This window comes from Neovison vison, chromosome 2, assembly GCF_020171115.1.
Source record: "Neovison vison isolate M4711 chromosome 2, ASM_NN_V1, whole genome shotgun sequence".
In the NCBI taxonomy this organism is placed as follows: domain Eukaryota; kingdom Metazoa; phylum Chordata; class Mammalia; order Carnivora; family Mustelidae; genus Neogale; species Neogale vison.
Genome location: NC_058092.1, coordinates 86,641,442 through 86,657,190, shown reverse-complemented (window position 1 = coordinate 86,657,190; position 15,749 = coordinate 86,641,442). Strand labels below are relative to the sequence as shown.

Here is a 15,749-nt window from a genome sequence, read left to right as displayed (position 1 = left end):
TCCAAAATCAGTTTATAATACCCAGAAAGTCAGAAGTTTTGAATTTGGGTATTTTCAAGCATATATTGTTTAATTACTTTTCAAAAGGACTGTACCACGGTGCGTAGGTGACTCAGTTGGTTAAACATCTGACTTCAGCTCAGGGTCCCAGGATCAAGTCCTGCATTGGGCTGCATGCTCAGCAGGGACTCTGTGCCTCTCCCTCTGCTCCACCCCACCCTCTCTGTCTTCAAATAAATGAACAAAATCTTTAAAAAAAAAAAAAGGACTGTAGCAATTTTAGTGCTTCTGGTGGTCTGTGAGAACATCACTTTCACCATATTATTGCAAATACTAGTGAATTTTCAGATCATAAGCTGTAGCACTGTCAAGGCAGTACTTTATCTACAAACTAATGTTATGATAAGATAAAGTTTGTTTATTTTTAAGTGAGCTCCATGCTGGGCCTGTATACACACACACATACACAAATACACACGATTTTGACTAGAGCCATGTGCCCAGAAATAGTAATAAGTCTGTCTTTACACACATGTACTTTTCCAGTCACCGTAACTGAAGCGTTTTCATGAAGCCGGACTAGAAGAAATGCCCAGTATAATGGTGTAAGCCTGTGTTTCAAACCAATTTTTTCTTTTCATGAAGCAATATAATTTGGGTAATCATGGTGATAAAATACCAGTTTTTCATAGCAGAAATCTGAAGGGCTTACTTAATCACATTTATGGCAGCTTCACAAAATCAGATCACTTCGCCAGGTCATTAAATCTCCATAGTATACCAGCCACATCTGGTCATTTTAAATGAAGTTGTGATAAAGAGAGATACAATTTTAAACCAGGTTTTCTTTCTGCTCATCTATTCAGATAACTCAGCAAGTAACTAATTCAGTTTTCCTTAATGTTAAGTAGTAAAAGTCTGAAGATGATATTAAAAACATTCTTTATAATTGGTGTTTATATTATTTTTTAAAAGCTTACTCTAAATCAAATTAATGATTGTTTTTTATACTAGTTTTTATTTTATGTGTGATTAAAAACAGACTTCCCTGGTGGGCATTTGCTAATCTGTTCCTGACTGCCTCATGGGGTGAGAGCCCTTGATCTTCCTACTTGGTATGCATTGACCAGTTGACAGGTTCTGGTGGTTTATATGTAGTTTCTCAAACATGCTAATGTTGTTTTCCCCAGCAGGGCCTGGAGTTTTCATGAAGGGGAAAAGCCTTTAATAATGCAGTTCTAAATTGATGTGGGGTTACATTTCACAGTATCCATATTTATATTAATGTATATTCTCTCTCCTCACAGTCTATCTAATTATAGCCATTAGATTTATCTCAAAAAAGGAAAGGCAACAGGCAGGATACGCACACATGTACACATGCACACGCACTAATTATATATACAGTAACCAGATGGAAAACAGTTATAAATAAAATCACTGGTAGACAGATGTAAAGTCCAACTACGATTATATCAGATGGAACCCTAATATAAAGGCAAAGAATGACAGGCTACAGAAATGTTCTGTACCATCTGCCTTGTTGAATTTCAAAACACAAAATAGAAAACTTCAAAATAGAGTAGAAATCAAAGAGTAGGTCTAATGGTGCCATAATTTAGAACTCAGCAGTCATTTTAAGAGTTTAAAGGAGACATAAAGCTAAGAAGTTTGAGAATTGCTGCTCAGTTCAGTTGCTGAGCTTACATTCCACAGATGTCTTTGCAGGTATTAATGGGACAAAAGAGCAAGTGAAACTTCCCTTTCTCTATAGTTGCCAAGGCTGCTTTAGGAGTGTAACAAGTGCAGTTCAGCTTTATGATGGGCATGTGGAGACTTAACGCTTTTCTTGTCAGAAAGCCCGAAAATTGAGGAAAAGCAGCCCCCATAACCCTTTGATCAACTAGAACTCATGAAATATTACACTTTTACCATCTTAAAAAGTCAGTGTTGGTTACTTTCATCCAACTTGATCTTTTCTCACTACAGGGCTACCACACACAGTGATCTTATTCTGAGAGCAACAAAACTGGGAATCTCCTACCGAGTTATTCACAATGCTTCCATAATGAATGCTGTAGGCTGCTGTGGTTTACAGGTAATACTACAAAGAAGGTGTTTTTTTAATAGTAGTTAGCAAAAATGTTTTGGAAAACTATAAACTGCAGATAGATTTTGTTACATATCATGAATTTTAAGATGTTATCATTTTATATAATACATTAGTGGGTACAAAATTTTTTAATACTGAATTTTTTATACTATGTTCCTATAACTTTTTTCTCCTGATTGGAATGGACCACTGAAATTTAGCTGCAGAAAAATTTTAATCTTATATCCAACTTCTGCCTACAAAAACAGGGAAATTTTAATTAAATTGGCTAAGTTTTCCTGAAACCTTTTCACATTCTTCCAAATAACTTCTTCTGCATTTCTGAAGCATGTATTATAACACAGTTGTTATTTTCTGTGCTGGCAACAGCTTTGTGACACAGCATTTCTTAAAAGAATCTGTAGGAGAACCAAAAGCCAGTCATATTAGGCTTTTAAACCACCCTTGTAATTATTGCTATGTGAAGCTGGTTAATTTTAATCCAGCAGTCTTGATTCCAGGGGGCTGAAAGAGTTTCCAGGGTTTTCTTCCAAGCTGCTGATACTCACTTTCCAAGTTTGATATTTGTGTTCTGATGTTGGTCTATATATGATCTGTGACAACTCTTGACTGCCCATGGCCAACACTGGTTTTAATTGCTTGTTGGACATCTTCCTATTTCAGATATATCATAATACAAAAAAAATGTGCATCCTAGAATCTATGAAATGAGGTATTCCTCAATATGTCTTCCTGGAATGCATAATTTAAAATAGATATTTATAGCAAGAAGATACATTAGCATCGGACACCAGTGCTGTCTCTACAGCTTTAGAGGTTTCTGTATTTTCTGCGTTACCTAGGAAGAGTATCTCAATTTAATTGACATCCTGGCCAGTCATCTCAGAAATACTGCCTTTGGTTCTGAAGAATCAGAGAAAAGGTATAAATGATTCACCTTTTAGTATTCATCACTTGCTCTTAGTTATTACATTGAAATGGGCAAAAAATTTTGCTATCTCTTTTGTCTTTTGATAAAATGCATACTTTAAAAAACCTTGCCAATTCAAGTCTGCTTTACACTTTAAAGCCCCTCTGAACATTTCTGTATTGGAGTAAGTAAATGGGAGTTTCTTGATTCTCAGTCTAGTATTCTTTTTTGTAGACAGTGTACTTTTCAAGAACTGATGATTGCCATGAAAAAGGAAAAAAGGAATGAATTAATCTTGTGATAGACAAAGATGTATAATAATCCTTAAGCTAATGGGTTATATATATTTTTTCATATTGGTTTTATTTTTATTTCTGGTAGGGAAAGTTAACCTAGCCCATTTCCATCATGTTTTGGTCTAAATTATCATAACTTATCATTTAGAGGCATTTGCTTCTTTTTAAGCATAACATTTTTTAAAAGATCCTTGTCTTCATCGTGTGTATATCTATCATTCAGACTGACAAGAACTAAACTATGGTGAACCTGTCCTGATTCTCTAGACTGGTAGAGGGGTGCATTGTTATTGTTTTCATGTTTAAAATAGATGAAGGTATTTGAGAGGAAGTATACTGTGAGAATTGGCAGTCTCCATATAAGCCCTTAAGATCCTATCCACATGGTACATAGATTTTTTAATTTATTTTTATTTATTTTTAATTTAGCTTTCTGGGCATCTGGGTGGCTTAACCCACTGAGCCTTCGGCTCAGATCATGAACTCAGGGTCCTGGGATTGAGCCCCGCAGCGGGCTCTCTGCTCAGCAGGGAGCCTGCTCCCCCCTACCCCACCCCCGCTGCTGCTCTGCCTGTTTGTGATCTCTCTCTCTGTCAAATTAATAAATAAAATCTTCAAAAAAAAAATTGAGCTTTCTGTCAGTCTCATATAGGATTTTTCTAGGCAGCCACAAAGCATTGTTTCCCCATCTGGGTTCTATTCTCTAATCTGGGTATGAAAATGACTTACTACTTATGTGAAAAACAGGAAGTACCTTTTTAGGTTCTGTCTTATGTATCTGATGAAATTGCTATGAAAGTATATTTTTTGTGCCACTCAAGTTATTTATATTCCAGGAGAAAGAGGTAATTATTGATACCTTTTACACAGTCTTCTAAGATAAAAGGCATTAAAAATACAGTCATGATATTCATGGCACTTTTAAATTTATAAAACAAATGTGTGGATACCCAGCATAATATGTAAACTTTGGCAAAGTCCCCTTCCTTATAATGGCTGCTCTTTTTCTCTTCAGTATTTGGATCAGCATTCATGGGAAAAACAATAACCTACATCAGTGGTTCTCAGATTTTAGTTTCATTAGAATTACTTAGAGAGTTTATAAAACAGATGGCTGGCCTTCCCCTCAAGTTTTCAGATATAGTAGATCTGGGGTGGTAGCTTGAGAATTTGCATTGCTAGCAAATTCTTGGGTGATGCTGAAGCTGCTAGTATAGGTACCCACTTTGAGAACCACCAACCTAAACAGATAAAAAATTTCTTAGAAAGTTAAATAACTGTACTTTTTTTTAGCATGGCAGAACTGGAAAAGTAGACTGTAGTTCCCAGAAATACACTTGCTAAATGTAGAATATATTACCTTGCCATTTTCTCTTTCTCAATTTTTTAAAAGGGAAGTGGGCACCACTTTCGAAAGACATTCTGTCATCTCTGTGAACACTTTCCCATGAGTTATTGGGAAAACAGCCATCAAGTTATTGAACAGAAGTGCTATTTTGGGTGCTGTGACAGACCTAAACGGTACATGCTTTGCAGCATTTTTTAAAAGATTTTTTTTTTTATTTGAGGCGGAGAGAGAATGAGCATGAGCAGGGGTGAAGGGGTGCAGAGGAAGAAGGAGAAGCAGACTCCCCACTGAGCAGTGATCCCAATGCAGGGCTTGATTCCAGGACTCTGAGATCATGACTTGAACTGGTTCAAGGCAGATGCTTAACCGACTGAGGCATCCAGGCACCCTGCAATATTTTTATATTAAGTTAAAGAGTAGTAGTTTTGAAATTCCTAACCTGGAGGGCGCCTGGGTGGCTCAGTGGGTTAAGCCGCTGCCTTTGGCTCAGGTCATGATCTCAGGGTCCTGGGATCGAGTTCCGCATCGGGCTCTCTGCTCAGCAGGGAGCCTGCTTCCTCCTCTCTCTCTCTGCCTGCCTCTCTGCCTACTTGTGATCTCTCTCTGTCAAATAAATAAATAAACAAAAAAAAAGAAAGAAAGAAATTCCTAACCTGGAAATTGATACAGCTTTTCTTTAAAACTTATCAATTTGTTAGTCTTTCTGAATTAAATTTGTCAATTTGTTAGCCCTTCTAAATTATTTTATTGTTGTTTTCTAAAGCAGCATAGAGAGCTCAGAATTTACTGTTAAGTATTTTTCGTTCATTTTATAATTTATTAAACTAGCAAAAGATGCCTTAGTATTAATGAAGGTAAGTAGTTGTATAAACTAACACTTCTAAACACACAAAACCAATTGATACGCATTGTTATAGGCATGCCGTAAAATAGAATTTTTTATTGCAAACCCCATATTCCTATGAAAATTTTCCTTGTTAAATGGAATGTATGTTAGTGACTACCAAGTTAGACATCATTAAGAGGAATAGCGATCCATATATTCAACAATATTGTTTGCTTACTTATTGTTTTCCTATTGAGTGCCTTTGGATAAACTGATAAACCTGTCCAAGAAAGTCCCTGCTCTCAAAGAGCTTATTATATTCTAGTAGGAAGGAAAGGCAATAACAGCAACAACAGATAAATGTCAGGTAGTGGGAAGTATAAGAAATTCACATACACTGATAGATGTTAGAGAGTCGGCTTCACTGTTGTAGTTGGGTGGTCAAGGGAGGTCTCACTAAGGTGGTGTTATTTAAGATTAGATAAGAATCAAGAAAAAGTAGCATATTCTAGTCACATGGAATGGTTTATGCAAAGATGGAAAGATGGAAATGACCTTGGCTCCTCCAAGGAAACAAAAAAAGGCTTGTAAGAGGCCAGTAGGCAGGAAAAAAGCAATCTGAGGTCAGATGGATAGGTAGATAGGCTCTCTAATCCAATGTCAAGCATTTGAATTTTATTCTTAACTGAATTGATCATGTAGAAAAGTATGATTAGGTTTAATTTACTTCCAGACACTGAAGTCTCTCCTTTTGTCTTATGAAGAATTAGTAGTTCTATCACAGATATTAAGTACATGTATGTTAAGTGAAAGAAGCGTGACACAGGAGACCATAGGTTGTAGGACTTTGTTTATATGAACTGTCCAGAGAAAGCAAATTTATGAGGACAGTGATTAGTTGTTGGCTGGGGCTGGAGGTGAGAACAGATATTACTTATTAATTGGAAATAAGGGATCTGATTGGAGTGATAAAAATTTTCTAAAACTACGTGTGGTAGTGGTTGCACAATTTGGTAAATGTACTAAATGTCATTGGATGTGCACTTAAAATGGGTGAATGTTGAGGTATGTAAATTATATCAATAAAGTGGTTTAAAAAATGAACTACAAGAGATTTGCTCAATGAACAATAAGGGAAATGCATTCCTAGCAGAGAGAAATGTTCAGTTAAACAAGAGAGTCATGGGAGCACTTTGGGGAATCTGCGAAGTATTACAGAAACACACACACATACACACACACACACCAGAGAATACATACATATGTACCACAGACCCTTGACTACCTAGAGATTAGTTAACGCAAGATTGCAAATATATATCTTGGATAAATACTGACTATATAAATTCGATAGAAATGGCAAAGGAAAATAATGGGAAAGGTTTAGAGTTTAACTGCAAATTAAAGGGTCTTGGTTTTGCTCTGGCCAAAAAAAAAAAAAGGCGGGGGGTTCTTGATTTTGCTCAAGCAGTAACTAAGGATTCTTCTAACTTTTCTGGATCTGGATAGTCAGGTTTCCTAACTGTAAGATAGTGAGATGGGGATGGGGAGGAATGCCAGACAAGATCAGTGGTTTTCATAGTGTACCACTATCTACGAAGATGCTTCAGCAGTTCTGCAGAAAATGAAGTACTTGTGACCAAATAGCAAAAAATAAATCCCCAGGAGCCCAATCTTTATCTTTACCCCTGTTAGGGTCTGTGATCAAAGGAACGAGACTGATACAAAGCGAAGGTCAAGCAAAACTTTATTTCGCGCCAAGCATCAGGAATCAAACGACCGGTCAGAGCTACCTCTTACGAAAAGGCGGTGACGATGATCCCAACAAGGTCACTTCCAAGAAGGCTCCGGACGATGATCCCAACAAGGTCACTTCCAAGAAGGCTCAGGACGAGGCCACTCTAGATGACGCTGCTCCGCAGATGAGGCCGCTCCATGATTGGAGCCGCTCCCAAGAAGAGGCCACTCCCAAGACAAGGCCACTGCTCAATGAAGTTGCTCCCCGGACAAGGCTGCTCCCAAGAAGAGGCTGTTCTGGACAAGACCTCTTCCTGGATGAGGCCACTCCCAACGACGAAGAAGCAACAATGACAGCAGCAGTGACAAGGAGGACAACCCGGATGACACAGACTCTGCTCCCCACAATGCTACTCTGACCAGGCTTCCACCCGGAGGAAGCCACCACTGCGGACAAGGCCACTTGTGGTTCGGGGTGGCGAGGCATTTTGCGGCGAGGCTGCTGGTGTCTAGGGGCTGTTGGCATCTCAGGGCTGCTTGAGCCTCAGGACCGCTGGCGTCTAGGGGCTGTAGGCATTGGGACCACTGACCGCTGGACCGCTGGTGTCCAGGGGCTGCAGGTGTCAGGACCACCAACCGCTGGACAGCTGGCATCTAGGGGCTGTAGGCGTTGGGACTGCTGACCACTGGACCGCTGGTGTCTTGGCAGCTCGCGGGGCTGCTGAAGGCAGGGCCGCCGGAGGCTGCAGGCTGCAGGCGGCGGCTCGGGCCGCCAGAGGCAGGACCGCCAGCTGCGGGCGGCTGGAGAGTGCAGGCGGCTGGTGGCCGCGGGAGGCGGGACCGCCGGGGGCGGGGCCTCAGGCAGCTCAAAGCTGCCTGCTGCGGCTCGGAGCTGCAGGCGGTGGCTCGGGGCGGGGGAGGTGGGGCCTCCGGAGGCTGGAGGCTGGCGGTGGCAGCTCCGGCCGCTGGAGGCGGGACCGCCAGAGGCGGTTATAGCTCTTACAAGAGCTGTTACAGCTCTTCTGTTCACCGTCTCCGCCAACTCCGCCAACTCTCCGCTGGATTCTCCTGCAGCAGCCGCGCACTCCACAGCCTGGCAGAGTAACCTTTATGGGGGTGGTTGAGCCCCGCCCCTACACAGGCGGCCAATTGAATTCCAATTTCTCCAGTGGATATACATACGCCTCACTGATTGGATGTCTCCACTCAGTCTGCCCCACCCTTACATTTCAGGGTCCACAAGCAAGTTCCTCTGGGAGGGGCAGACCCTTACAACCCCTATTGATGTTCTGTTTAAGAATTGATTTGGAAAAAAGATTTGGCACTAAGAAGTATGACGAATACTAAACTGCATAAACTTTAATGTCCTCTAGATTTAGAAACCAAAAGCTGGGCTGTTTTCTAAATTGAGGCAAAAGACCTTGACCAAGATACATTAGATACTCAAATTTTCATTAAGTATATCTTTGGATTTTGTACAATTTGTTTGTTTTTTTTTTTTAAGATTTTATTTAGACAGAGGGAGAGAGAGCGAGTGAGCACAGGCAGACAGAGGCAGAGGGAGAAGCAGGCTCCCCACCGAGCAAGGAGCCCGATGTGGGACTCCATCCCAGAACCCTGGGATGATGACCCGAGCCGAAGGCAGCAGCCCAACCCACTGAGCCACTCAGGCATCCCAGGATTTTTTACAATTTAAATATTAGTTTTAAAAATGTGTAATTTAAAATCATGTTTTTTGAAATTCCTAAATAACAGATATTTCTAACACTTGTGTAATTTGTATTTTGAGGATTTCTCTAGTCAAAAAAAATCCATCTATTTGTGAAGAGCCAGGCAAGTTGGTTGTATTTAGGCAGTCCCAATAATGAGAAATTGGGGGTTTTTGTCAGTATACAAAAGGCGAGAACAAAGTTCTTTTCTCAAATTCTTCAAATTAAGCATTTAGCACCCTAATCATGTAGAATCAGAATTGTTTTCCCATTATTTCCTCTTTAGAAGAATTGTTTCAAAAAGTAACTTTGTTTTCCTTGATAATGAGTGTCATATATACTCATAGAAAATTGGGAAAATGCAGTAAGTATAAAGACGTACATGCAAGCATCTATAGCCCTACTACCTGGAAGTAACCAAAGTTAGTTCCTAGTTTGGTATGTTAATTTTTAGTCTTCAACTCTTATCAGTATACATTGGCCTAAAGGTGACAAGCTTAATAAAGCAGAAATGACAAATTCTAGCATATTTTCATTGTGCAGTATTTATCATTTCTTGTTATCATTTGTGTGATAGAACAGATTCTTTTTATAAAATGTGGTGACCAAAAAATGTGGAGACTAAAATGTGGTCACTAAAATTGTGTTTGAGACATTTTAAAGAATAGATAAATGATACAGTTCAGGGAAACCAAGTAGCAATGATTTCTTCATAAAAACTGCATTATCAGTTGCAGCTGACTTCAGGGAAATGTTGTATAATTTTCTCATTATGAAATGCTTCCACTTTCTCTGTTGCGTGAGTGACCTTAATTATTGCCATATGTTCCTCTGTTTATATAATACATTTTGACTTTGGGAAAAATGTATATTACTTTTAAAAAGCAACAACTCATTTCCTTCCTTTTTTTCATAATACAACACTCACTGTGATAAACAGCATTGTTTTGGCCTTGTAGTAGTTCTTGCTGGTAGTTTTCAAAAGCATTGACTTGATTTCATTGTCCAGGAACCGATGTAGAAATGATAAAGTCTAACCTAGTCCAGAGAATATTAAACTAGGTAATGAGGAGATACACACTCTACATTGCAAAATAACCTTAGAAGAACTCATCTAAGTAAGCTCCCTGTTCTTAGTCACCTCGGAAATATTTTGACCACCTGCTGAATCATGGGCATATTAAAAATGTTTTTTCTTTCCATTTCCACTCTGTTTTGTTTTTTGTTTTTTTAGATTTTATTCATTTGAGAGAGAATGTGTGTGCATGAGTGGGGAAGGGGCTTAGGGAGGGGGGAAGCTGACTGGCTGCTGAGCAGGGAGCCTGCTCTGCTAAGCAGGGCCCGATCCCAGGACCCTGAGATCATGACCTGAGTCAAGGTCAGATGCTTAACCAGTGGAGCCACCAGAAGCCCCTCAACTATGATTACCATCATTCTTTTCCACTTAATAGTTTTCTTTTTAAAATTACAGGTGTGATTGTACCATTCTTCTACTCCCGCAATTCTTCTCCTGTGCACAGTATTCAGTTACTTTCTATGTTAGTGTGTCGGGCATACTATACACTTCTTGGTTTACTCGTCTTCCTATCTTCCATTGTACCCACCCCACCCCAAGTGGATTCATCTTTAGAATTACATGCTTTAAATGAAAATTCTTTCATTTAATTCATGTGTGAATTCTCTCATATGTGATAATATAAATTTTGTGGCTCTTTTATCTTCAGCTTTATCTATGTACATAGTATATGGCCATGTGCATAATCTTTCCTAGTGTCAGTAAAATCATTGTTACATCAGTGTTAAGAATTCTCTCATATGTGATAATATAAATTTTGTGGCTCTTTTATCTTCAGCTTTATCTGTGTACATACTATGTGGCCATGTGCATAATCTTTCTAAGTGTCAGTAAAATCATTGTTACATCAGTGTTAAGAAAAGTGCATGTGCAAATTAAAAAAAAACAACAACTCCAAGACCAATATTTTGTATAGAAAACCAGTAACTCTTGAACATGTGGTTTTGTGGTATGTTTTTTGACAACTCTGCTGGGTCAGCTTTCCTTTACTTCACAGATTTAACTGATCTGATTTGGAATTTATGTTTATATGTAAAAGGTAACATGTAAGGCTTCACAGAGTTCTTATTAGCAAGTTAAATTTTCTAACTTCCTGTACATAAAGATTTTTTTTTTTAAGATTTTATTTATTTATTTGACAGAGATCACAAGTTGGCAGAGAGGCAGGCAGAGAGACGGGGGGGGGGGGAAGCAGGCTCCCTGCCGAGCCGAGAGCCCGTTGCGGGGCTCAATCCCAGGACCCTGAGATCATGACCTGAGCTGAAGGCAGAGGCTTAACCCACTGAGCCACCCAGGTGTCCCAGAAGATTTTTTTTTAAGATTGATTTTAGTTTAGAGAATGCACAAGTGGTGGAGAGGAGCAGAGGAATAGGGAGAGAATCCTCAAGCAGACTCCTACTGAGCACAGAGTCTGAAGCAAGGCTCAATCCCAGGACCCTGAGATCATGACCTGAGCCAAAACCAAGAGTAGGATGCTTAACCAACTGAGCCACCCAGGTGTCCCAAGATGTTTTTTAACTTAAAAATTGTAAATTATTTTCATTTGAATATAAATGATGAAAGCATTAAAACCTAATTATAAAATGAATTTTACAAAACTTCTGCACTTTTGAAAGGAAGTATTGTGGCAGTGAGATAAATTAGAAGATTATTAAGGTCAGGCAATGAGAACTCAAGCTATAAAATAGAGGTAAAAGAAATGAAGTCAGTTCTAGGTAAGTTATAAAGCTGGAATTGACAGGAATTGTCACATGGTAAGCTGTCAGGAATTAGATACTTGCTAAAAGCGAGTCAGGCAATGGCTATTTCTAGATAATTGCTCAATGCCATGCTAAATATTGCCTAAGGGTTCCCACCTCTGGTAGGTTGTTCATACCATCTTGTTCTTTCCCCATGATTAACTTCCCCCATCTTATTCACCCTTAAGTTCGAGCTTATATCCAGTCTTTAGAAGTTATCTTCAGGTGCTTTCCAAGTAGGAGTAATGCTCAACTCTTTCAATACAGTCTATGTCTCATTTTTTATGATTATTATTTACTACCTGATATTTGTCATCTTGTGCATCTTCCTCACTTTAGCGATTGCCTTATCTGTAATTAAATGGGTCATTTTGAGTTTTTATCTTCAATAGATGAAAAACATAATCCAATATCAAGTTAGATAAACTACTTTATTTATAACTTCAGATTAAAACCAAAAAAGACCCCGTGTTTATCTACTGTTCTTAAAAAGCAGCTCTTTTTGTGGTCTCTGAATTTAGACTTGCATCAGTAATGTTTTGGGGGAAAATGATCAGAGCACAAAGGCTGATATTTATGAGACAGGGCCAAGACTTCTGCAGCCTCATTCTCATCACTGTATGATTTTACTTCAGTTTCTTTTATGGTTTGCTGGTAAGTCCTTGGATTGTGAAACACAAAGGACTGATCTTTCTGTTCTTTGAGGGACTGACATCTTAAATGGTGAAACCGTTTGCATAATGTTTCAGAATTCATTGAAGAAGTTTGCAGCACAGCTATGAGAATGGTTACAGATTATAAATCAGGGTCCTAGAAAGCAGTGCTTATGTGAGGCTTTCTTTAATCCCCAAATTAAACAGTTCCAAGCAGCTTTTCCACTGCATGCTGCAGCTAGTGTTTATATGTGACTAGCATCCCAATTCTCTCTTAAATCTTCTATCCCCTTCTCTCTGAATGAGGAATTTGCCTTCATGAGTATATTTCTATGGCATTTAAAATATTGGAGATCTATTTAAAGGGTTTATATATGGTTGCATATAATATTTTCTTTAACCTCAGTAGTTTTCTTTTTTCCAGAGTAATAATAATATTTCAAAGTCTAATCAGAGATGCCAAAAGTCCTTTTTAGAATGTAAACAGTTGAACTTGTCAGAATCAAATCATACAACAACAATAAACATTAACAACAACTATGTCATTTCAAATATTTGGTAATATTTTTGAGTTCACTCTGGTAAGGAAAGCAGTTGGATTATGGCAAGACACAACATTTTAGAAAATTTTCATATCATCATTATGAACATCATGGTTATTACATTTCAAATCCCTAACGTTTATTGTTTTTACTGTGTGCAATGTATTAGGTACTCTACACACTTTATGTCATTTAATCCTTTTTTAAAAAGCACATTATTAGGTTAACACACATTTCACAGGGGAGTGTCTCTTGGAAGTCAGTAAGGTTCTTTGTCAATGATCACCGGGCTGGTAAGAACCAGAGCCATGACTCCAGGCTTTTGCCTGCTCTGTGAGGAATAAGCAAGACTACATTCTCCACGAAGGCCAGAGCTTTGATTTGCTTCTCACTTTTATACCTATGTATAGCATAATGCCTGGCACATAGTGGAGGATCTGTAATAAATATTTTTAGATAAATTTGCCTCTCGTAGAACAGTAATAATAGTGGAACCCTCCAGTAAGACTAGGTCTAGTCCTTTTCGCTTGGGTGAATGTATTCCAGGAATCCCACATTGGAACACATTGTAACTCATCAGTTGGATGCATTTTTCACAGAGAAACATTATATGTGGCAAGAAGATTCAAGACTTGACATTCTTGCAGTTACATGGGTCTTTCCACACTGGTCTGAGAATTCGACTGCCACTGAATGGCATGGATTCCATAGACTTTTTAGACAGTTTTCAAGTGGACTTTGGGAATAAAGCTCATTGGTAGGTAAGTTGGAAGTTGTGACTGTGTAAGGGACATGATGAGCTTTCTCTTGGGAACTCAGTCACCATTAAGAGTATTGATTACAGTTTGTAGGACTTCAGTGTACAAAAAATGAGAAAAGTTGAGCTTTTCTAGGAATGAAAAATGGAGGACCCTGAATGCCCCAGCTTTTCTGTTTCCTTTCTTTCTGCCTTCCCCTTACCTCTTAAAACAGCTTCTTAAAATGGTTTGAGAAGCCTTAGGATGATAATCCCTTCCTCAGGCTTAGAAAAGTTCAGTGATGTCCTGCAGTCACACAGCTATTCCAATCACAGTTTGTGGCAGAGAACTAGATTTGATTTCCCATGCCTAGTGCTTTCCAGCTCAGTTATAAATTCTTTCAAGCACTGTTTAAATTGGGTAATTAAATCTTTATGTAACAGCTTCAGTGGCATATTACTTCTGAAAAATTTTTCCATGTTCACAACCTCAGGTGTAGGAAAGACAGTGTGTTTTTACTATTCCTGTTTTGTAGATTGAGACTTAGAGCCATGTCACACAGCTAACAAGTTGCAGAACCAGGATGCAACACTGAATTTTCTTAGCATAGGATTTGGAGTTGCACTCACTTAAGTGAATTGTGCAGCCAGACTGGAAGCCAGCTGGAACCAAGCAAGCCTCTTGGTTGTGGGATGGTCGAGTGGGATGGGTGGGCCACTTGGGAAAGGGACAAAGGCCCCTTTCATTGAGCTTTCTATAGAGGAAACAAATAGTGGGTAAAGTAAGGGGGTAGATTTTGAGAACTAGCTGCAATGAGTATCCAATGTGTGAATTTTACTGAGCTGGCAAGGTGGAAAGGAGAACTTCTCAGTCCTGGGTTTGAGTCTTTTCCATTATTCACTAGCTGTGCAACCCTAGACAAATCAGCTTGATCTTTCTGAGCCTTGGTGATCTCATCTATAAAGTGAGCATAATAATCAATAGTAATAATCACCTCACTAGTGAACCCAGCTCTGGCTGCTCAGAAGTCTTCGTTTGTTTCCTTCTGTGTTCCTTCTGTGTCAATATTTTTAGCAGCTACATGGCTGAATCATAAACTGGTTACAAACATTGCTATACTGAATGGAGAAACACTGGAAGCACTACTGGAAGGGCACCAGAGAGACAGATACCACCTGCCAGAGACAGAAGAGAACATTTATTATCTTTGTGACAGATTTGATCCCCAGCCCATCTCAAGTCTGGTTCTCACTTTTTGTTTTGGTGGTTATCTTTGAAATAGTAAGTAGTGAATTGTTCCATCATTAATTCATGCTTTTATCTTTTCTAGTTGTATAAGTTTGGAGAGACGGTTTCTATTGTTTTTTGGACAGATACTTGGAGACCAGAAAGCTTCTTTGACAAAGTAAAGAAGAACAGACAAAACGGCATGCACACATTATGCTTACTAGGTAAGGGTTCGGGAGTTCCCTTTAAGTCACAATATGGAGTTGTCATTTTCTCATTTTGTTCTGCCGCTGACTAGCTGGAGCTAAGAAAGGACCCAGCCTAGCCACTCTGCACACTACAACTTGTCCATACTCTCTGGGAGATAATGCATTTTCTGCTCCAGACACCACATGGCTATTCCTGCATGCATGTGTACCATAGTTCATGCTCCTCTCCTCTAATGTCCTAATGGACCCTCTCTAGCATTCTGTATCTTACCCATTTTTCCATCAGGACCCTGTTGTCAGTTTACTGCAGTTCAACAGACCTATAGTAAGCATTTATTCTTACCAAGTGCCATCCTGTATCTTCCTAGAGATGTTCGTTGAATACTCTAGTATTGATGCTATCAGAATTACAGATGTAAAAGAGACTCTGGAGATCATCTTACTGAAGCCCATTTTATAGATGTAGTTGAGGCCCAGAGATATTAAATTGTTTTTCCACTGTGTTACCCTGTTTTATTGGTGGCAGAATTGGTAAAATCAAGATAGCCTGTCATTCATAGTTGTTTACTGTATCTTGCTGTACTTTATGTCCTTTGGAGAGTTAGGTTTTTTTGGAATACTAAGGAAG

At 39.0% G+C, this 15,749-nt stretch overlaps 1 protein-coding gene across 2 annotated transcripts in view; it reads left to right on the top strand.

Annotated features, from left to right (window-relative positions):
* The window catches only part of DPH5 (diphthamide biosynthesis 5), a 36,633-nt gene that overhangs the window by 14,178 nt on the left and 6,706 nt on the right, over nucleotides 1–15,749 (top strand). For both annotated transcript variants that reach the window (XM_044238778.1, XM_044238777.1), the window contains exons 4-5: nucleotides 1,990–2,098; nucleotides 15,016–15,136. In XM_044238778.1, coding sequence (XP_044094713.1) covers nucleotides 1,990–2,098; nucleotides 15,016–15,136 — 230 coding nt within the window. The remainder of the gene's footprint in view (nucleotides 1–1,989; nucleotides 2,099–15,015; nucleotides 15,137–15,749) is intronic.